Source organism: Psammomys obesus, unplaced genomic scaffold, assembly GCF_907164565.1.
Source record: "Psammomys obesus unplaced genomic scaffold, mPsaObe1.curated_primary_1811, whole genome shotgun sequence".
NCBI lineage: Eukaryota > Metazoa > Chordata > Mammalia > Rodentia > Muridae > Psammomys > Psammomys obesus.
In genome coordinates this window covers 2901528-2924118 of record NW_026596225.1, presented here as the reverse complement: position 1 = coordinate 2924118, position 22591 = coordinate 2901528, and the positions used below count along the sequence as shown (strand labels likewise).

Here is a 22591-nt window from a genome sequence, read left to right as displayed (position 1 = left end):
GGGCCGGGCCGGGGGCGGGGGGGCCGGGCGAGGCTCCCGCGGGAGGCCGGGGCCGGCGCCTCCCGCCTCACCGCCCGCCCCGCGCCCCGCAGCGGAGTCGGACACGTCTAAGCCGCCGTGCTACGAGGAGGCGGTGCTGATGGCCGAGCCGCCGCCGCCCTACAGCGAGGTGCTCACGGACACTCGCGGCCTCTACCGCAAGATCGTCACGCCCTTCCTGAGCCGCCGCGACAGCGCGGAGAAGCAGGAGCAGCCGCCGCCCAGCTACAAGCCCCTGTTCCTGGACCGCGGCTACAGCTCGGCGCTGCACCTGCCCAGCGCGCCGCGGCCCGCCGCGCCCTGCCCCGCCCTCTGCCTGCAGGCCGACCGCGGCCGCCGCGTCTTCCCCAGCTGGACCGACTCGGAGCTCAGCAGCCGCGAGCCCCTGGAGCACGGCGCCTGGCGCCTGCCGGTCTCCATCCCCTTGTTCGGGAGGACTACAGCCGTATAGGGGGGCGTCCGGCGCCCCGGGCCCCGCGGGCGAACTCCTGGCCCGGCCGCGGGGCTTTTTAAATGCTTCCCCTGGACTGCAGGGAGGGGCGGGGGGAGGGCGGGATTTCTTACCCTGTTTGTTACATTTTGAGGATAATAAAGGTGTGTGATCTGCTTTGGTACAAGCGGAGGGGGACACCGGCTGCTTCCAGCCCGGGCGCCTGTGACCGGCGAGTGCCCTCGCTAGGCTTCCCGCCTCGGGGGGCGGGCGCTCAGCCTCCGGCTAGCCCGCTGTTGTGCGCCCCCTGTAGCCTCGGAGGTGAGAGGAGTTGGGACGCCAGATCGACCCCTGGAGGCCCAGAGCAGCAGGCCTGAAGGGATGTGGATTTCTTTATTAACAGACATGAGCACGACCCATTACATAAGTTTGTGCTTAAAAAAAATGTGAAAAAGAACCCAAGCAGAGAGGAAGGAATGAGGGACGGTCCGCCCAAGCCCCTGGGTCCCCTCTCTAGGACCTGACTGGAATCTCGCCTAGGGCCTCCAGCCTGGGACCTGCCCGGCAGGAGGGCGGAAAGCCACGGGGCCCCAGGTGGGCCTGGAAACTCCTTTCGACCAAGCAGCGAGGGTGAAGGCAAGGGGACGGGTCCCAGGGAGCCAGAGCCCACGAGCCGTTTATTGCCATGTTTTAAATTTCGTGCAAAATATCTGAAGCCCTGGATAGAGAATACAAAGTGATTTTTTTTTTTTCCAAGAAACATAAAACTAGGAAAAGTGATGGGGGGGAACCTTTCTCCCACCGGAGCCCCCGCCCCCCACCAGGTCCCAAGCAGGGTGAGGCCTCCTGGCTGCTCGGCCGAGCAGGGAGGACTAAGCTACAGTCTGGGCTGGGCAGGAAGGGGCGGAATCTGCAACAGCGTTTCAACTACCAACGGGAGGAGAACCAGTCAAGTCTATCAACTTTAAAAAAAGACAAAGCTGTAAAAGTCAGGCCCTGTGGGCGGGGAAGCAGACAGGTCCCCGGGCAGCGCCGGGATCCGGAGTGCGAGCCAGGCGGGGCCGCTGCTAACGCTGGCGCTGCAAGCCGTCTGGCCAGAGGCCACTGCAGGTGGGCGGCCGTGGCGAGGGCAGCCAGGGGGCACTGGCCACTACTAATCACCACCCTCGAAGCCCTCTTCCTCTTCGGGTACCGGGTCTGCATCCCAGCAGGTGATGTCTATTTCTGGGATATACAGGGAGAAGAGAGAAGACAGCTGGGTAGACCTAGCGCCCACCACCCCCACCCTCTAAGAGCTGTGCCGACCGCGTTTAGGACACCGCCAGCCCCCGAATCCCCTCCTCTCGCCAGAACTCGCCATTGGTCCGGGAACACTACCTGGAGGCTTGTTGTAGAACAACGGAGGCGGAGCCTTTGCACACAGCTCTTCTGATTGGGCGAACTCTTCCTCCTGGGACTGACTGAAGTACCCTTCGCTGGCCTGCTGGGGGTTGTTATTTGGTTTTTTGTTTTGTTTTGTTTTGTTTTGTTTTAAACAAGCACATAGGTCACCAGGCCCCACCTGACAAGACTACAGCTGATGTTTCAGGCCTGAGCCTGTTTCCCCAGCAACCACTCTTGGAATCCTTGGTTGCTGGGGAAACAGTCTGCCAGGGAACAAACGCTGAGATGGAGTGGAACAGATCTGCTTCTCAATATGGATCCACAGGGAATCGGCCCTCCCCCCTCAGCCCTGTGCCATCCCTCCCCCGTGGCTGCCCCTGTCCCACCTGCGTCCCCTCCTTCTGAGTGGCCTCTCCATTGGTCAGGTGAGGTTCTGGCTCCAGCTCCTGCTCCAGCACCTGATCTACCGCCTCTAGAGCCGAGGGCATCGTTACGACCTGGGAGGCAGCCACCGGCTCCCCTTCTGCTTCCTCCTCTGGGTCACAGAAGGTGGCCGGAGGCTCTGGCAGCTCGTCAAAATTCAGAAGGTTGGCACAGCCTTCACCCGCTGGTGGCAGCGGCTCCTGAGGTGCCTCCTCCAGCAGAGGCACCTCTGCCAGGGAGGCCTCAGCACCTGAGGGTGGTGTGGGTGCCCTGGGCTCAGCCTGAGGTGCTGAGGCCTCTTCCCCATTGCCAGGCCATAGATCAATGAGGCTGGCAGTGGCGGGGCTGGCACTGTTGACAACAGTGGTGTCAGTAGTGGCAGTGGTGGTCTCAATGGTGTCAGCCGCATGGGCATCAGCTACTGAGGTGACAGAGGCAGCGGGCTCTGCGGGGGCGGCCGGGACAGCCTGCTCTGGGAGGTCTGTGCACATCAAGTCCTCCATGGGGCTGCTCTGCAACAGGGGGGGTTCCTGTGCCTGAGGGGGCTCCTGTGCACAGCCAGCCCAGGCCTGAGGGCTCGCTGCTGCTTTGGCCTCCTTGCTGGTCTCCTCGGCGTCCAGTCTAGGGGTAGACTCCTGGGCCTCTGTCGAAGCACACACGAAGGACACAGTGCAGTCAGCCCCCTCGGGGAAGGATAGACACCCTAGGCCAATCTACAGTGCCCTACCCACCAGCCAAAGAGCAAGGGAGTTAGCGCTTCTGGGAGGAACCACCACAGAGCAACCCTCAGCGTCAGCTGTACGGCTAGCCTTTCACCAACTGTTTGGGAACCGCTGGGAAGCCCAGGGAGGAAAGCCCCATGATCTCAGTGACGAGGCGGTGAGGTTAGAGAAGGGCAGGTCTGAAGGCAGCACCGGGGCTCCCCCTGCCACAGCCTCCTCCTCGGCAGCCTAGTGTTGCTTGCTGATGAGGGTCCAGTTCCTTTGAACTGCACGAGGCAGCTGGGGTCCCGAGCTCAGAGGCTGATGGAAGCATGGGTACAGGCGGAGCCCTCCTCTCACCTTGAGCTGGTGGGGGTGGTGGAGGCGGGGGTGGAGGCTGTGAGGATGTGACCTCATCCAGGGCCCTCTCAGTCTGCTCCGTGACAGGGGTAGAGGCTGTGCTGGACTCAGACGGGCTCCGGGTGGGGATGGGAGTGGGCGCCACCCTCCGGTGGCTGTCCAGGTGGCTGCCTGTGGAACAAATGCCCGGGCTAGTCGGTGAGGCTCTGGGAGCCAGGTGGAATCAGGACTGTCCACCTCGTCTTGAGTGTGGGTGGGGGCTGTGAGCTCCCCAGGCCCCCCAGGGGCCAGATTACTGCTCCAGACCCTGCGAACCAGGCCCCTGGGGGCCAGCGCCCTGCAGGGCCAGGGACAAGAGGCAGGTAGTACCTGCGGTGGGGACAGACACCAGCAGTCAGCAGTCAGGCTGGGGGAAAGGGCGAGGGGGCTGCTGGGAAGCGGGGCCCTCCTTACCCCACCCTGCCAAGGCCTGGGGCTGCTACCTACATGGGAGGGAGGAAGAGAGGTTTGGGGTGCGGTGACAGGTGATATAGGGAAAGGGAGTCCGTGGAGGGGAAGAGGAGGAAGAGGAGGAGGAGGAAGGCCCACTGTCCGATGCCTTTATGAAAGGGCAGTACGGACGACCTGCCAAGAGAGACAGACAGAGAAAGAGACAGACGACAAGAGAGGGTCAGTCTCCCCCCCCCCCGCCTCAAGGCCTCACCCACCCCCAGGGCCAGCCATAGATGTCCAAGCCACCTTCAGCCAAGCCGGGCCACAGCCTCAAGCCATCTGATGCCTCCCACCAGCCAGCACCAGACACACGCGGGCACACACAGCGGCCTCTAGGTAGCAGCACGAGTGAGTCTAGTCTGCCATGCTCCTGGAAGCCCAGCGCAAGACCAGGTACACACACAGTGGGTGCAAATAGACCAACAGACAAGAAATGGAAGGACGCTTCGGAGGGAGGCAGAAGCTACACAAGGTGAAGCCAAACAGGGGACCCTGGCGGACAGCTGCTCCAGGATGCTCAAACTGAAGGCCAGAGCAAGATTCCACCCCTACATGCATCCAAAGCCTTCGGGCCAGACCTAGTCCAACCCTGCAGAGAAGCTCCCAACAGCAGCTGTGTGGCTGAACCTTCACCACAGCTGCCAGCCGGCCTCCAGTACCACCCATCGCTCAGCCAAGGCCCAACACTGACAGTGGCCCCGCCCCCCACCCCCCGCCCCCCTGTGGGTGCTACCACCTGGAAAACTGTGGGTGGAAGCACACTGGAGGGGTCTTGCCTTCTCCAAGGAGTCCTTGGGCAAGGCTTCTTTTCCAAGAAGTCCCAAAGGGATTTAGGGCCATAGTCTGAGGAGTACTGATCAGGCAAGGATGGGGCCGAGGACTACCTGGCCGGTGGTTGAAGGGTGAGGGCGCATCACAGCTGCCAGCGGAGGCCGACGCAACCCGCTCCTGCTGCCTGAAGAACTCCCGAGGGTTGTCAGGACGCTGGGCAATGATGGCAGCTGCCTCCTGAGGGCACGAGGGAAGAGTTAGAGCTGGGCGCGCTAGCTGGCTGAGCCAGCCCTTGTCCGTCTCACTCGTACTCCCCAGCTCTCACCTCCACCTCGGATTCGGACTTCTTCATCTGGGACTCCTCCTCCTCATCTCGCTGGTCACCCTGGGAAGCAAAGGGATCATGTCCTGAGCCTGCCTTCCACAACCCAGCAGGGTCTCCAAGGATGGCTCTTCGCTCCCTCAGCACCCAGTTCCACAGCGCCGAGGCCACCTCTTGCACACACTGGCCAGGCCTTGGGTGCTGTCCCGTCCACTCCCACAGCTCCGCCGGTCCCCAGGGCCATCTACAGCACTCCTTGTCCTTTAGCGGCCTCGAGCCACAGCAAGCAATGAGTGCCGCTGCGGACTGCCTGTGGTTCCCATGTCTTACTTTAAAGCCTGTTTGTTTGTCTTGAGATGGGGTTTCTCTGTGTAGCCTTGGCTGTCCTGAACTTACTGTGTTGACAAACTCACAGTGATCCACCTGCCTCTGCCTCCCACGTGCTGAGATTAAAGGCGTGCACCACTGTACCCAGCCTTTAAAAGCCATTTTTAAAAGAATCATTTCTGTGCGTGGGGGTATTTTGCCTGCACGTGTGGTCACCACGTGCACGCAGTGCCCGCGGTGGCCAGAAGAGGGTGTCAGATCCCTAGAACTGGAACCACAGGTTGTAGGTGCTGGGAATCAAGCCCAGTCCCCTCCAAGAGCCAGCGCTCCTCACTGCTGAGTCACTTCTCCAGGCCCTGAGGGCAAGGGTTTTTGTTTGTTTTATTTTTACTTTTTGTTTGTTTGAGACGGGGTTTCTCTGTGTAGCCTTGGCCGTCCTAGACTCGCTCTGTAGACCAGGCTGACCTCACAGAGATCCACCTGCCTCTGCCTCCCGAGTACTGGGATCACAGGTATAAGCCCAGCTGATGGCAAGTTTTTAAACCCATGTAAAATGTAGCTGCTACCACTTAAAAGTTCAGTTTCATACTGAACTGAAAATAGAATCTGGTTTTGTCATCCTAGGGACTACCCAGGTCCTCCCAGAATCCAAGCAAACGCTTCACCAGTGACTACACCTGTAGCCCTTCATGCTTTTATTTGAGACAGGGTCTCATTGAACTGTCAGGCTGGCCTTCAACTTTCGGTTCCACTGCCTCACCTGGCTTTTGTTTTTTGAGATGGGGTCTCTCACAGACCCCTGAGTATCTACTTTGCATTTTTTCTCTCTGGCTCTGTGTGTCTCTGACCCCCACCTGGGGGTGGGCAGCTTATAAATCTGGGGCCTTGTAAATGCTGGGCCACTGCTCTACGCCAGGCTGCATTCGCAGGCCCTGGTTTCCCGGCACCACGGTGGTTAGCCAGGCACACAGAAGCCACCCTTACATGGAGGCATGCCACCGCATTCACCGCACCCCCCCCCCCCACTCCCTGATTCCCATTTGGCCCTTCATGACTTTTAAGACTGAAACCCGAGACTGGAGGTGGGCAGGTCCCTTGCGTGGGCAAATTCCCCTTCCCCAGTCTGATCTAGTCTTCTGACCCGGCGTCTATCCCAGCTCCAGCTCGCCCACATACTCTGCTAGATGTGGACACAATGTCTTCTGCAAACTGCAGTCACAGGAACAGTCTTACAGTTTCCCAGCTCCACACTCTGGCACAGGAGATTGGCCCACCTCTCCCAGTGCCTGAACATCAGCCTCTCCATTAAGGCCTCAGCCTGGGCACTAACTCCTGAGCAAGGAGCCCCCGGCTCACTCAGCCATTTCCTTCTCTGGGTCCCCTCAGGGGATTCCCAGCAGACGGCACGGCACAGGCTGCTCTGCCTCGTGTTTCCTGTTTCTGGGGTCACTCCCCTTATCTTCTGTGAGCAGCACAGGACGAAGACCCCGGTCTCTGGAGCGGCCAGCACAAGGCTGCTACGTGTTGGCTCAGCGGGACTCACTATACCAAAAGTCTATTTCCTGTTGTTCATGGGGCAAACTGGGCAGAAAGGGCTGCTGGGGAAGGGAAAAAAGCTGGGCGAGGACCAGAACTCTTTTTTTCTTACTTTCGAGACAGAGCCTTACTTTCTAGCACTGGCTGACCTGGAACTCATAATGTAGAGCAGGCTGGCCTGGAAGTCACAGCGCTATGTCTGCCTCTGCCTTCTTAGTGTTGGAACTACAGGCCCGAGCACCACTTCTGGCTCAGCCCTTTGCTTTAAGCACATAACCTAGAGCTTCAACATTGCCTAGTGTCGATTCTCTCTGTTCCTTTACTCTCCTCCAGTCAAGAAAAGGAGCAGAGGCAGGCTGGAGCAGGGTGAAGCAGACACAGTGCAGGCTGGAGCAGGGCGAAGCAGACACAGTACACCCAGCAGAGCGGCTCATATCCACAACCTCAGCACTGACAGGGAGGGAAACCCCTGGGGCTCGCTGGGCAGACTGTCTAGCCAGTAAGCAGGTTCAAAGAGAGCATATCTCAAAAAAGAAATGCACCGTCTGTAACACACACACACACACACACACACACACACACACACACACACACACTAAAAGGAAGAGAGCCTGCTCAGCAAGGAGGCTTCAACTGTGAACAATGCGAACAATGTGGACACCACTGAACAAGTTAGAGCTCTGGGTAGGCCTGAGAGCAAAACGAGAGTCAAGAGCACTGTTGTGCCTAAGCATTTTGACACATGAGAACCAAAGCAAAAGGGGAACCAATGGGCTGGGCTGAGGAACAGCTCAGCGGTTCAGGGTGCTTGCTGCTCTTGCAGAGGACCCGGGTTTCGTTCCCAGCACCACAAGGTGACTCACAACCATCTGTCACTCCAGTTCTAGGAGATCCAATGGCTTCTGAACAAGACGCACACACGGCACACAACCTCGCATGTAGGCAAACCACTCACACACATTAAAAAGTAAATCTAAACAAACTCTTGTTAACAGGAGAGAAAGCCATACAGCTCCTAAGCTAAAAGAAATGATTTAAGCCTGATGGTGGAGGCGCATACCTTTAACCCCAGCACTCGGGAGGCAGAGGCAGGCTGATCTTTGTGAGTTCGAGGCTAGCCTGGTCTACAAACAAGTGCAGGACAGCCGGGGCTACACAGAGAAACTTACCCTTGGGGGGGAAAAACATTTTAGGTGCTAAACTTCAATTTCCTGTGGGATCTTCCGGAGAGGACCGGAAATCAAAGGCCACCCTGCCAGCTGGCTACAGTGTTGCTACACAGTCACTTTCCATGAGATAATCTGAGGCAGGGCTGGACTATAAGAAAACAACCTCTGCAGTCACTGCATAACCGACAAAGAGGATAATCAGAAGTAGCCGCATGAGGCGACCTGGCTGTGTGCATGCGCACCCTACAAAACTTGACTTTTCCCAAAGACCTGGCTACGAACGAGCGAGCACAGCACTGATCAGGACGGCAGCAATGGAAGAAGGGGGCTGCTCCAGAGACCCTGCCTGTGTGAGCGGGCCCCAAAAGCCCCAGTCTCCATTCACTCAGGAGCTCTGCACCATTTACTACAAAGCCTAATTCTCACCCCTCCTCCCATGCTTCTACACCCCGGGCCCCGAGGGGTTAGCAGTGGAGCCAGGCCAGGCCAAGGTGGACCGACTCTTCCAATTTGGAGATAAGGGTCTAAAAGACATTTTTTGTTGCTGTTTTTCTGGTTTTATTTGTTTTTTGTTTGTTTGTTTCCACACAACCAGGTCCCCACAAGACAGGTACAGGGCCTGACAGGTGCATGATGCTAATGGCCATGCAGACTCCCGGGGAACAGTGCTAGCACCGGTGTGCAGAGGCCTAGAGCACACTGCCCACGCTCACTCCCGCGGCCAGGCACGAGAGCCCCGGGAAATAACTTACAAAGATGGACTGCTCCTTTAGCCGCCTCTTGGCCTCCTCAGCCTCTAGAGTCTGCTGCCTCCTCCTGGAATGAGAGGAGTGAGAAGCCCTTCAGGGTGCGCCGGGCCGGGCAGCTTCCGCCTGGGCCCGGCCTCACCTGTGCTCCTCTATCTGCTGCTCCCGCTCCCGGTAGCGCCGCTCACGTTCCTCCTGCTCCTGCCGCTCCTGCTCCATCCGCTCCTGCTCAAACCTCAGCCTGGCGTCCAAGGCCTTCTTCCGCTCTTCCTCCTTCCTCAGCTCTTCCTCCTTCTGCACCCCACACCCAGGAAGTACAAGCCCTGAGCCCAGGCTAGCCCCAGCTCTTCCGTTCTACTCCCACCCGGGCCAGGCACTAGGGGGATGAGCCGTGCGGTGCAGGAGACTGAAAGGGTCTGCTCTTTCTGCTGAGACCGCGAGGGTGCAGGTAGGGAGGTTAGGGTCCGCTGCCCACCTTGGCCTGCTCCCAGAACTGCTCCCGGTTAATCCGCTTCATTTCCACGGCTGCGTCTGTCTTCTGGTAGGTGGTACCCTGCGGAGTCAAGCGCCCGGCCTGAGCACCAAGAGCAGGCTGACCACTCAGGTACATGCATGTGCAGAATGAGGCCTACGGGGCGGGGGGACTGGGGAGGACTAGGGAGGTCTGACTCAGGGACCAGGCCCCACAGGGGAGCCTGGGCAAGACAAGCTGTCCCAGGAATACACTGACCACCGGCTCGGCGTTCTCATCCTCCCGGAGCCGCAGCCGATGCAGCACCGGGCTGGAGAGCCGGGCCAGGCCATTGGAGAGCCGCTGCCCGATGGCCCCAGCATCGATGTCTTCCACACTGCTGGCATTCACAACCACGTCAACACCCTTCCATAAAAAGCAGGGTTTAGGTGGCACCCAAACTTCCACTGCCACCCCCAGCATAGAAACCTGCCCCCACACCCCCTTCGGACCCAGTCCCCACATACCTGGAAGAATTCAGCCACCTTAGCCACGTGGCTGGCGCAAGCACATTTCCGGGCATCGGGCACATCTTCGCCAACCTGCAACGTGCCCGGTGAAGAGGGTCTCAGGAAAGGTGAGAGGGAGCCAAGGGCCTGTGGGCCCAGGCTGCTTTCCCAAGCACTCTAAGATTTCCCCCAACAGCGCTATGGGTGGGATGCGGCCGCTCTGGGGCCTTCAGCTCCCAGCCCCACCCCACAGCTGCATACCCAGTTGATGAGCACATATTTTGGCAGGGCGGCCTGGGAGTCCTTGACGCTGCAGAAGCCGTACATCACTTTCTGGTTCTCGAAGTGGCCAGAGAGCTCCTGCAAGCCCCCTTCTGGGGAAACCAGTACAGTGTCAGGACGTTTCCTCCTCCTATACCCTTGACCCTACAGCGGGCCTAGAACCCCCAGGGGATTTCTGTGCTGCAGAGTTGGAAGCCCAGACCTCTATGTAAAGAGGTGAAGCGGTAGACAGGGTTCTAGTTCTGCCTCTGACTCCTCCTGAGCCTGATTTGAGATGGGGCTGAAGAGGTGTGTCTTCACACCTCATTTCTCAGTGATCACACCTATTGTCTGAGGTGCTAGTGCCCAGCAAGGCACAAAGCTTTCCTTAAGGACAGCTTCCAGCTCTAGAGAAGGCAGCGCTGAGCTGGGCCACCCTGAGCTGGGCCATCCAACAGGCCCTTCGCTAGCTGTGTGATGTCAGGCAAGTTGCTTTTCCTCACTGTGCCTTCCCAGAAGTCAAACAGGAAGCAAGGCTCCCTCCCTCTAGGCTCTGAGGAATGCAGGGATGACAAGAGGAAGGACAACCAGCAGACAAGCCTGGCTCTGCAGGATGCACAGGAAAGTGGCTTGTTGCCAGCCAGGGAGGGGAACAGAGCAGCCCAAGTAGGTGGTGGGAAGGAGAAGGAATGGCTGGAATTCTTACCTCCTGAGGCTGCAAGCTTGAGGTCATCTGAGCCATCCTCATACGTGTACAGAGCCCTGGGGAGAGGGAGGGGTGGCTCACAGAACTGTCAGGTCCTAGGCAGCCAATTTTGGGTGGGGAAGGCACTAGGGAGGGAGAGCGGTACCAGAGGGGCAGGGCAGAGGAGGACAAGGAGGAGAAAAGCTTTGGTTGTTGGCTGATCGTGACAACAAAGCCAGGCATCATTTCCACTGAGCCGGAGACCTCCTGGGTCAGATGGCAGTCAGGGAATGGTGGCGAGAAATCTCTGCCTAGTCAGCTCAGCGTCCGGCCCTAGCCCTGGCAGCCCACAACCCAGCGGAGCGGGTGTGCGATGGAGACTCCAAGGCAACGGTTCCTTGGTTACTGTTCCCTGGCGACCATGATTCTCATCCCTCATTGGCCAGAGCCAGGAATCTACCTGGTGCTTGCCTTGGTACTCGCTGCCCCTCCCCCTATTGGGAGGGAGGAGCAGAATCTGGTGCTCAATGCTGGGCATCCCCTGGTAACCATGGCAACGAGCAATTGGCACAGAAACCAGCCCACCAGAGCTGCATTCTCCTCAAACACAAAGGACCCCAGGGACATCCTCAGACTAAACCTCTCCCTCTCTGAGATGGGGATGAGGTCACTGTGATCACTTCCCAACTCTGACCCTAAGACCTCCTGGGCTTCTAGCCCTAGGCTGCCTCTGCCCTAGCTGAGATCTCCCAGGCCTGCCATGTAGCCTGAGGCTGGCCAGACAGCTAAACTAACCACTTCCTGCCTTCCTGGCTTTTTCTGCTCTGTATTCCTTCTTGGCAGGCATACTGTAGCATCCATTTCATGGAAAGTAATGTAGAGATTCTCTGCCCAACTCCCCCCCCCCCCCCCGCGCCCAGCCCTTCCTGATGTAGGCACAGGCTGGAGACACATGGAGAAGGGAATCTTGGTCCCTGAGATTCAGAAGGGTTCAGACATTCCTCACCTTCCATTTCCTTTCTAAGCCAGGAGGCTGAAGTGTTTGAGGAAAGGAAGAAAGGGAAATGGAGGAAAGGGAGCAGAGAGGAGGAGGAGAGACAAGAGAATGAGGGAAGTGGAAAGATGAGGAGAAAATAAAAATGGTGGAGGAGGGAAGGAAAAGAAAGGAGCAGGAAGGAAGGAGGGACGTGGGGAGGGAGGGCCTAACCCCATCCCCTAGAGGTTGGGGCCCTAGTTGCTAAGAGGGCCAAATGGGCCCCTGCAGCCCCTCCCTTCCTGGGCCCTCCCTGCTTTTCTCCACAGAGAGACACAGGTGGGCTGCAGCCCCCGGTGCAACTGCTGCCCCGCCACCCCAACAGCTGCTTTCCAGCACAGCTGTCTCACCACCTGTCAGGCTGCCCTGACCCTCGGCCGTGAACAAAGAGCCACAAGGAAGCAGGGCCTGGCTCTCTCCATCACAGTTGAGACACAGACTGCACAGGAAGCCTGGCTCCAACACATCCCTCGTGGACAGACGCTTGTCCCGGCCTCACCAAGCCTCTCCGAGGCCCCTTCCACCTTTCCTCACCCACCTCCAAACAGCCCCTCTTCCCTGCTACGGCCACAACCCTTCCCCGGCAGAGACCAAGGCTCGTTCAAACGCTCTCAGCCGTGCACAGCCCACTTTCCAAAATGACCACTGTGCTCACACCCACACTCGGGTCACGCTGGCTCCCTGATGAAGTTCTGAAGAATGCTCTCTACCCTAGAGTTGCACTGTGCTTTCTATACGTGAAGACCACTCGGGAGGCCAGGGGCACGGGCAGCCTCAGTCGGAGCGTCACGCCCCAGAGCAGTACAAGAATGGCCCTGGACCCTGCTGGACAGTGTGTCTCTAAGGGAGCACAGGTACCCTGGGACTGGCTGCTGGGAGCTGGGGCACAAGCAGGGAAAAGGAGAAGGGAAGTGTCGGTGCACACCCCTCACCAGCACCTCCCCTAGAGAGAGTCAGCGCCGACCGCCCTGTCAGTCTTGTGAAGGCAGGAACCCTGCTAACACATGACTGCTGCCTCAGTCCTGGGCCCAGCACAGCGTGGCAGCACAGGGACTTGTAATGTTGACAAAGTCTTATCAACCATATGAGCCACAGACACTGGACCAGGGCAAGGTGAGCGTTAGGAGTGGAAGGTTGAAGACGACTAGTCACAGGGTGCTAGATCTGGAGAGGCCCTGGAAACCCGAGCCGGACCCGCCCAGGCCCTGCTTTTCTCGAGTTCTTGGGAAGAGCGGGAACTTCTCACACAATGACTCACAACATAACCTGGGTGGTGCTGGCCTTTCCCCGCTACACAATCCGACCTCCCCAGTGTCCTGCTTCCAGCACAAGGACAACGGTCCACTTAAGACCCTGCCACCAAAGGGTCAGCTACCCCAAGTTCCCCCACACCCATATGCAAAGTCAGGGTAGAGGGAGGAAGACACCAAACACTTCTGCCCCTACATTCTCACCCAGGACACCCTTCCCTCGGGGCTATTGAATGCAGGGTCTGCCCCAAGCCTTGAGCTCTCACTCGGTGGGGTTAGAGCTGAGAACCTCGTAAGATTCTGTAACCTTCTGTAAGATGCGCATATATTTGCGGGCGCACATGTGTCTCTGTGTGTGTCCCCCACACAACCCAGATGGGGCTGCCGCCCGCCAGGGATGAATAACTGATTCCCTTTGGCTACATGGCTGCTGCTGCTGCTGGTGGAAGCCTAGGCCTAGCTGAGCAGGATGGGGCAGCAGCAGTTGGGTAGACCGGCCCTGCGTGGCTGTGCTCTGTCTTTGAGGGGTTGCCTGTACCCAGCAGACTGGAGAGAAGGCAAGGTTCCGGGCAGGGCCATATCCCCAGACCCGCTCCTCCTCCAGGCCCTGCAGGCCACTCGCCCAGATCGCCTCCCATGATCTCAGCCCCCCAGGGGCAGGGCTGGGACAGCAGTGTGGAACTGCCCTGCTTGGCTTGTGCCGGCTTCTCCTATAACTGACCTGGAGACACAAGAACTTGCGTCCTGAGTCCATCCCTCCGGGCCTGGCTGCCCGCCAGTGCTGCAGTACCGTGGCATGGACGCCGTGGCATGGACGCCGGGCTATTTCCTTCCCTCCTTCAGCCCCCCTACCCGGCTGCCTTCCCAGGCTGAGAGAGAGGCCGACTGGGGGTTCCTCAGTCCAGACCCAACCCTGCCTCAGTTTTCTCAAGAGCCTACTTCCAGCTTGATGAGATGAAAAGGAAGCTTTAAAATGGGGGGGGGGGACTTGCCCCCTGAGAAGAACACTTGGGGGCTGTGCTCAGAAAGCCCTCGGTCTTCCTGACACCCCGAGGTTGCAGGCCGGGCAGGTGGTTCACACCCTCCTCCACCTCAGGAAGGGTAACAGCTGGGGAGGGGAAGAGAAGCCGTCCTCTCCCACCGGAGGCCGACAGCCCCCGGCTGCGGAGTGAAGGGGCTAAGGGTCCCGGACATGCACCCAGCCGGTGCCCCTCTGCGGGGGCTCCCTGCACGCTTCCTCACAGCCGGCCACCTAGCCACGTCCATCTCCTGGGTCTCTTCCTGCCTAGCTGGGAGAGAAGGCTCAGCCCTGCCTCTTCCCCTGCGACCCGGGAGGGATAAAGGAATCACTTCGGGCTCGCCATGCGGCAGCGAACCTCCTCCTAGCCCACCCTAACCTAGATGTGGGGGGAGGCAGCCCCGAGAAGCCCCCGGTGGGCGGGGCACGCTGGCCCCCAGCCCTCCGCGCTCCTCCCCCGCCCTGGCTTTCCTTTGTGCTGTGGCCGGGCAGGCTGCTCCGGCTCCCCTAGCTGGGTCCCCGCCCCGTCCCCACCCGGTCCTCACCCGCTCGAAGGTGGCGAAGGTGCCCTTGGCTGGCCCGAGCACACCTGTCCCCCGGGCCCGTGGAGGGAGGCAGGGTGGGGAGGGGGATGGGCTCCGGCAGGGCCGCAGGACCCCGGGCCCCACGTCCGGGCTCCACCTCCGCGCGGCTGGCGTCCGGCTCCGGCGTCCCCGGGGCGCCCCGGCCCGCGCGCCCAGCCTGGCCCGGGCGGCCCCTCCCCCGGCTCGCACAAAGGCAGCCCCTCCCCGGCTCGCCTGGGCCGTTGCACCACTTAGGGGTCCCCCCTCCCCTCCCGGTAGCGGAGCCTCGGGGAAACAAAGGCGCGCGGCGGCCTGGGGACAAAGGGGCCGGGGGCGGGGGCGGGGGGCTCACCAGTCGGCCGCGCTCTCCTCCCGGATCACCTCCTCGTACGCCGCCAGCAGCTCCAGGCGGTGGCCGCTGAAGCTGACGCCGGCCATGCTGCGGGCCGGACCGAGGCCGAACGGACTGACGCTCGCGCGGACGGACCGACAGACACCGGAGGGAGGGATGAGGGAGCCGCCGCCGCCGTCTCAGAGCCTCTGCAGCGCCGAGAGCGAGCAAGCCAGCGGCCGGGGGAGGGGAGCCGGCCGGCGGGGGGCGGGGGGCGCTGGCTCCGCCCGGCTCCCTCCCTCGGCTCGCTCGGTCCTAGCGCCGCCCTGGCCCGGCCCAGGGGGAGGCCCGCCCCCCCCTTCCCGGCTTGCCCCGGGCGCCCCCACGCCCCTCGCCCGCTGGCCGGCGCCCGTACTCCGAGCTTCCACCCCGCTCCCAGGGCCGGCACCGTGCACCTGTCTTGTCTTGTCCCCAACCTAGTAGCACACCCTCTTCCCCAGCCTCACACCCACCGAGAGTCCAGGCCCTACCCGGCCCAGGTTCATCCCCCGCCTCCTCGGGATAATTGGCCCAGCCCAACACTTTGATTCATTTAACTCCAGCCCAGCCTCGCCCCTCTCCGGGTCCATTCCTCCCTGCATTAGCCCCCTCTTGGACCTTCCCCTGCTCCTGCCCGCGCCGCTCATCAGCCCAGTCTGATGAGGTGGGCTGGGCTGTCTACAGCCGGCTCCCTTCCCAGTCTACCGCCCGCTTCCAGGGCCACCGCACACCTACCCCAGCTACAGGCGCAGGCCTAGCGCCGCACGCTCCACCTAATCACCACACCCTCCAGCTATGCCAGCCTGCCCGAACCCCACTCAGGTCCCCCACCCTACCCATACCCCTTCCCGCATCGCTGCCCTATGACCTTGTCTCAAGCGTTCCTCCCCCACCCGGCTCATCACCTCACCATTCCAACCATTTTCTTCCTTCTGGATGGAGAATCTGGAAAAACATGTCTTCTTTCCCAAACACCATACATCCTAAGGAACCCCAAGTTGGGTCTCCAAGGCCGGACGCCTCCAAAGCTACACCAGGGTGAACTTTCTGGCACCTTTTATTTCCCAAAGCTCTGAGCACAGAAGGGACTGGGCCTCAGGGAAGTCCCTATGGGGAACTGTTGGCATGGTCAGGGCCTCCAAGCACTCTTTCCTGTGGAGTAAGTAGAGGACCCGGAAGCCCTCCACAGCTCCGGGAAAAACTTCCCATCACTACCATGCCTCCCGACCCACTTCCCAGGGAGGCGACAGTGCCCAGAGCCTCACCACGCCTCACCAGGGCTAATCTATGAAGAGGAAGTAGCAGCGGTTTTGAGTGGGTTCCTAGTTCTGATATGACCAATCATCTAAGCCAAGAAGCCAGTATGTACATTCACTGCAGTGCTTCAGAATGGGACCTGGATGAGGGGTGGCTTTAAAAACTCCGAAGTTCACACAAGCCCCCACTGTGGGAGTTCTGGGTACCCACTGTACTCATGGACCCCTATCCTTGGCAGTTTCTCCTCCCCTCCCACCTATAGTGAGCCCCAGGAGTGGTCAGTCCTGGGCCCTGAGCCCTAGATGCAGCTGGCGGCAATGGTGATGGCAGAGGGCAATACTGATAACTCAAGAAGGGGAAGGACAGGGTGGAGAAGCCCAGCTGAGGACCCAGCCTGGGTTTGCTGTATGTTAGACCCGCCAACACTCTCCTGAGGAGGTTTGGCGGCTGTGGCACAGGAATAGGCTTCGGCATCTCTGGTCTCAGTCCCTTCCTGCCTCTTCCTACTTCCCCAACCTTGCTGTCTCCCCAGCCTCCCGATTAGTCCCCCAAACAGACCCACATGCACCAAGGAAGCACCATCCTCAGACTCTTGCCCCCCTCCACTTGCCTACCACGGTAGCCGTGCCCATTTCACCTCCCTTCTCTCTCTCTCTCTTTTTTTTTTTTTTTTTTTTTTGTTGTTGTTGTTGTTCTGCTTAGTTTTAAAAAATATTTTTATTTGTCTGGGTATGTTGGTGCACGCCTTTAAGCCTTTAATCCCAGCACTGGGGAGGCAGAGGCAGGTGCATCTCTGTGAGTTCCAGGCAAGACAGGCCTACATTGAGACCCTGCCTCAAAATAAGGAAATAAAAATCCAAGTTCTTTCTCTTTCTTGTTTTTAATTTTTAGGTTAGTGTACAGAATCACAGGCCTCACCACAATATGGGTCATTGTTTCTGTTGTCATTTGTTCCCCTCCCCCACTTTCCTCCTCTATGCTTCCTCCTCTAGCTGGCTCCCTTCCTCCCCCACCCCCTTTTAAGATTATCATTGTGTGTGAGTACAGGCACACACACGTGTCACAGCCTTCCTGTGGAGGTCAGAAGACATCTTTCAAGCATCAGTTCTCTCTTCCACCACTGGCTCCTGGGATCTAATGCAGGTCATCCGGCTTGTACCTGCTGAGCCATCCTGCTGGCCCTTCTTTAGTTTTTCTTGTTACTTGAGGCAGGATTCACACTGTAGCCCAAGCTGGCCTCAAACTCCATGTCTGAACGATGGGATTACAGGCATGAGCCATGTACTTGGCTGCTGAAGAATGGCTTCACGTGGGGATGATGGCGACTAGAACGCCAGCATCTGCAGGTGGAGGCAGGGAGAACATTCTCCCCTGCAGGGGGAGCTCAGGGACTCTCTGTTTCAAAAACAGACCAGGCAGGTGCTGTGTGGGGAAGCGCCAGGCCCTTTAATCCGGGAGGCAGAGGCAAGTGGATCTTTGGGTGTTCAGGGACAGCCTGGTGTACCTATCACATTCCAGGACAGCCACACTACACAGACAGACCCTGTCTCAAAAACAAACAAACTCAGAAGGGAGGCAGTTTTAGGACTGAGAGACAGTTGAGCAAGCTGAATTGCTTTTGTCAAGCTGGGGCTAGATCCTCAGACAGGCCCCACAGCCCTACATCTGCTTTCTCCTGTTTCCGAGGGATGGAGGCGGCCGCTTACAAGCCCTGGAGGTTATGTCCTACCCTCTAGCCACCGTGTTTCTTGACTTTTTCTGGCCAACATCTCCTCTTTCGATTTCCAAGTTCAGTTGCTCTATGGTAGCTGCTTCCCTGGCCATGTTTGTGGGAGAAGATGGCCACTGCTCATTCCTCAGAGACCCTGCCTCCTTGCAGAGACTTAGTTGCCCTTAAAAACCACACCCAGTCTTGCTGGGTGGCTGGCACCTAGGTGCCTCCTCTGAGGTCCTCCCACCAGGGTTTGCATCTGCCAGCCTGGCATTGATCACCCTTCAAGTCGATGACATGTCAGTCTCTCCCACACCCAGAGCTCCCCACACACTCTGGGAGGCTGGTCCCATGGCTTTCGGTCCCTAGAATGGAAAAGAGGAGGACAGATTCAGAAACCAGCTCCTTGCTTGCACCTTTGGCTAGGTCTCTTCCTCTTCTGAGGTTCCTTTTGAGAGCCTGTTAGGATAAAACCTGGGTGGCAAGTTAGAATACGGGACCCCCTCCCTCCCTCCTGGCAGCTCCGCCCTCCTCCCCAACCTTCCAGCTCCGAGCTCCCCCAAGCCTTTCCAAGGTGGAGGGAGCATGTAGGCTGCAGGGCTTTTCCAGCATCAGCAGGCAACGCCCTCCCTGGCCTCATCCCGTAAGAGCCTACCCAGCACAGCTTCCAGAGTCCCCCTTGTCTTTCTGAAGCTCAGTGCTTCCCCAGCCAACCACATTGCACATTCTCTGCTTCTCACAAAGCTAGCTAGCGTCCTCACCCAACTGCACCCTGCCATGCGTGTGACCTGGGGCAAATCTGGAGCGTGTTCGTGGGGGGGTACTTTACTGATCGAAATCTGCATCTCAAACCCTCATCTCAGCAGAGGGTACTGGCTTCCGTCTGTTGATTTTTCTGTTTGCTTTCCGCTGCTGTACTAAAACACTATGACCAAAAGCAACCTGGGGGAGGGGTATTTCAGCTGACAGTTTATAGTCCATTGGGGAGAGAAATCAGGGCAGAAACCTGGAAGTAAAACACAGGCCACAGAGGGGTGCTGCTTGCCGGCTTGCTCTCCCTGACTTGCTCAGCCTGTTTTCTTATTCATCCTTGGACCACCTACTCAGGGTTGGCACCTGCCTTAGGTGGGTGGGGGCAACACAGATCTGAGTGGGTTTTGACAGTTTTTCTGTCTCCCTGGCTGTGCTGGAACTCTGTGCACCAGGCTGGCATCCACTTGGGAGGCAGGTTGGACCCACCTGCCTGTACCTCCAGGCTGCTGGGATTAAAGGTGTGCACCACCACTGCCCAGCCCTGACCTATATCTTTAGGATCCTTTGTTTTGCTTTGGTTTTTTGAGACAGGGTTTCTCTGTGTAGCCTTGGCTGTCCTGGACTCGCTTTGGAGAGCAGGCTGGCCTCGAACTCACAGAGATCCACCTGCCTCTGCCTCCTGAGTGATGGGATTACAGGTGTGTGCCAGGCTTTTAGGTTCCTTTTTATTTCAAGACAAGTCTCACTAAATTGCCCAAACTGGCCTACAACTCACTCTGCAGCCCAGGCAAGCTCTGAACGTGTGATCCTCTGCCTCAGCCTCTCATGCAGCTAGGATGAGAGGGCCTGGGACATCCGGTGTGGCTAGTTTGACAATTTTCTTTTCAAAAGTATCCAGGAAGTGTTTAAAGTAGCAAAATACACAAGTAGGCGCTCTGGACATGTAAGCTGCTGGGGCAACAAGTCGCCTAGAGGTACACAGGTGAGTGTCAAAGTCCACTTCAGCATAGCATAACACACACACACACACACACACATCCCAAACGGCCCTAAATGTGGTAAGCAGTCCCAGGAGCTAGGCTGAGCGGTCTGGGAATGGACTTCCGGGGCAGAACGCCATGCTGCGGAGAGGCTGACGTGCACAGGGCGTTTGTGCTCGGGTCTCCTCAGCGTTCCCGCTTGTCAATTCTGATTCTTCCGGTACCCTGTGACCCGGCCGTGTAGACCAGACCTGTGACATCACGGAAGGAACCTGCGACCCAAGTCAGTCCAGTGGAGTTGGGCGGAGGGCAGTAACAAGGGCGTGCTTCCCGGGATGTGGCCTCCTCGTGAGGAACAGAGTAAGACAGCCATTGCCTTCTCCAGTGTCTGCCGTGGCTGATCTGGACAATCATCCCTGCTTTTCACTCAAAGGAGGTCTCGCGAGGCTGGTAAACTCGCATTACGGCGCCCCTGGCATCTAGCTTGAGCCTGCTTCCTCCCACCGGGAAGGGGTCCCTTCCAATATTCTCAGGAATGGCTCTGGATCTCACCTGCTGCCCGGCTGGGCAGCCTCCGCCTCCACTCCTTTCCTGTGGCAGGGCTTAGAGGCGGGTGTGTGTCCTCCGTGTACCCAGGCCAAGTGGGGCTACTGTGAAGCAGCAGCTCCGGAGCAGCGCCCCCCCCCCCCCCACTGCAAAGGAGTTCAAGCTGCTCCAGGCAGGAGCATGCCCCTCCCTCACCCACTGCCCACACAGACCCCTTCCGTGGGCTCCGCCCTGTTGCCTGGGGACACTGCACTCTCTCCAAGGGCGCTAATGGCTTCCCCTGCCTCGCACGAAAACATTCATTTCCAAGTGTAGGCTCCAGCCACACAGCCTCGCTGCAGCTTGGGAACAGGGCGATCTTAGCAGCCCTAGGGGGTGGGGTTACACTGTGGATGGGTGGGCAGGCGCTCAGTGGGCAGGGCCCGCTCTAGTCCGCAGGGTGGCAGTTTCTGCTCACTCAGGCTGGGTGGCTCTGAACAAGTCACCTTCCCCTCCCTGAGCCTGCTGAGCTTACTCTGGCTTGCCTAGCACTCTTTGCAGCAGTATGCCACTGAGCTCCCGCTTTCCACTTGCCTCAGCGTCCCGGAGGGATGGAGTTATAGGCGTATGCCACCATGCCTGGCCTGAACCATCATCCATCATATATATATAATTTTTTTCTTCCAGACAGGGTTTCTCTGTGTAGCCTTGGCTGTCCAGGACTCGCTCTGTAGACCAGGCTGACCTCGAACTCACAGAGATCTGCCTGCTTCTGCCTCCCAAGTGCTGGGGTTAAAGGCGTGTGCCATCGTGCCGGGCGTGAACTTTCACTTAAACGGTGGTAGAGTAGCTAGCTCCAAAGCACTTTGTTTTACGGGCCTCCAATCCAGACAGGCGTGCGGTATTCCTCTCTCTCGCTAGCCAGCTCTCCTCCCAGGTGGCCTGCAGCCCCTTCTCTCACCCGCCTGCCTCCCAGACCCTCCAGCTTCCTATCTCCAATCACACTCCCTCAGCCACTCCCTGCTCAACTGTGGGCCTCCCCTTCTGGCCCCCAGGCAAGCCTCTTAAGAGCCCTGCACACTCTCTTCACACTTACACCTGTTCCTCTTTAATCCTGGCAGTGGCCCAGCGCTCTGCTAAACTGATCTGGCAAATGTCACCTTGTTTTGAAATACCATGGGGACTCCTTGGCCTTATCTGCCTGGTTGACATTTTTGGCAACTTTGGGAAATGCTCTTGGCCCGTGTGGAGGCCCTGCAGGCTGTCATGCTGTCCCTGGCGGCTCCCTCTGCTTTCTGCGCCCAGCTCTGTCACTGTTTCAGGTCCCTTGTCAGTGTTCCCGTGCTGAGTCCCTAGCCATCCTTACACCGGATCTGGCCTGCATTCATTATTTTTAAAGCAGGATTTAGAAAGAAAAAAAAAAAATGAGTTGCCAATACTAAAAAACCAGCCCTCACAGAAAGCAGGTGAACCCACACAGTCACTAATGTGGCAAACTGGCTGGCCTTCCCCGGGGGACATGGCAGCCCTTGGATCGGACAAGGGGTGGCTCCCTGCAGAAGGGTGCCTGGCAGCGACTGCCACCCACCCTTGTGCTCTTGCTCTTTGGTATCCATGGAAACTGAGGATGGACTGAGAGGGTCTCACAGTTCAACAGCAGCAGGAGAGAGTACATTTCCACATGAACTGAGATGCTCAGCACGGCTTTGTTAAGGCCACGGCCTACCTGCCTCACTCCTGGTGTCAGCTGCTGGGCCTCAGCTCTTCTCAGGTGTTAATTATGAGCATTTGTAGTGAGTGTCTTGCCTGAGGTGAATGTAAACCCGAATCTTCTAGATGCTTCCTAGAAGTGTGTCCTAAACATCCACAGTGTTTCATTCAACAAACATTTACTCTGTAACATGTTCTCGGCTCTGATGGAGAGCAAAGACTGGACCTCTGAGACTTTTTATTTTTCATAAAAGTGAAGTAGTTATGACAGCCTCAAATAGTTATGATAGGGTCCCCAAAGAACACGAACATGGGTTGTTCTGACCTGGGTCCTCTCTTTAGGCCCTCACCTGTTCAGGCTTGGGACAGGGCACCCTGCAGAGTGGCAGAGGACATCAGCAGCAAGTATTACCCCTGGGGAATGACATGCCTGTACTAAATCCAACAACCCAGTGGGAGAGGTGGCTCAGAGGTTAATCGCACTTGCTGTTCTTCCATAGGACCAGGGTTTGACTCCCAGCACCCACAGTGTATACAGCCACCTATGACTCCAGTTCCACGGGGTCCAACCCTCTCTTCTGGGCCCCACAGGCCCAGGCATGGAGTGGTGTGCACGACTCTGTGTAGGCAGAACGGCCATCCTCATAAGCTAACACAGCGTGACGTTCCTCAGAAGCAGGCTCCCTGGAGGGGCGCTGGCTCATAAACCTAACAGTGCCAGGCAGGCTCAGGCAATACAGTGCCAGCCGGCTTCCCGCCTGGCTCAGGCTGTTATCACCTCGGTTACACATCTTGACCTTTCTGAGCCTCATCTAG

The 22591-nt window shown here is 58.5% G+C and overlaps 2 protein-coding genes across 6 annotated transcripts in view; one reads left to right on the top strand and one right to left on the bottom strand.

Annotated features, from left to right (window-relative positions):
• The window catches only part of Prr7 (proline rich 7, synaptic), an 8673-nt gene extending 8069 nt beyond the window's left edge, over positions 1-604 (top strand). The window contains exon 3 of the mRNA XM_055595797.1: positions 52-604. Within this exon, the coding sequence (XP_055451772.1) occupies positions 52-490 (439 nt within the window). The 3' untranslated portion in view covers positions 491-604. The remainder of the gene's footprint in view (positions 1-51) is intronic.
• Positions 605-1118: 514 nt separating this feature from the next.
• On the bottom strand, positions 1119-15041 carry Dbn1 (drebrin 1). Of its 5 annotated transcripts, none has more exons than XM_055595791.1 (15): positions 14822-15041; positions 10627-10682; positions 9921-10033; positions 9678-9752; positions 9430-9576; positions 9175-9252; positions 8842-8993; positions 8706-8769; positions 4925-4984; positions 4713-4836; positions 3823-3960; positions 3337-3507; positions 2239-2918; positions 1847-1952; positions 1119-1693 (listed from the first exon to the last, which is right to left on the bottom strand). In XM_055595791.1, the coding sequence occupies exons 1-15, from the start codon at positions 14905-14907 to the stop codon at positions 1623-1625; spliced, it is 2121 nt and encodes a 706-aa protein (XP_055451766.1). In that variant the 5' UTR covers positions 14908-15041; the 3' UTR covers positions 1119-1622. The 5 variants fall into 5 exon arrangements, with proteins under 5 accessions (XP_055451766.1, XP_055451767.1, XP_055451770.1 ...); XM_055595792.1 differs by having other exon boundaries at positions 1847-1949; XM_055595795.1 differs by lacking the exon at positions 14822-15041 and adding an exon at positions 14452-14568.
• Between the last annotated feature and the right edge of the window lie 7550 nt (positions 15042-22591).

Coding starts and splice junctions, on each gene's coding strand:
- Dbn1 (XM_055595791.1), bottom strand. CDS start 14,907: ATGGCCGGCGTCAGCTTCAGCGGCCACCGCCTGGAGCTGCTGGCGGCG. Junction 9,577..9,677: donor AGGTGGCTGAATTCTTCCAG/GTATGTGGGGAC, acceptor TTTTTATGGAAG/GGTGTTGACGTGGTTGTGAA. Junction 8,994..9,174: donor AGTTCTGGGAGCAGGCCAAG/GTGGGCAGCGGA, acceptor TGTGGGGTGCAG/AAGGAGGAAGAGCTGAGGAA.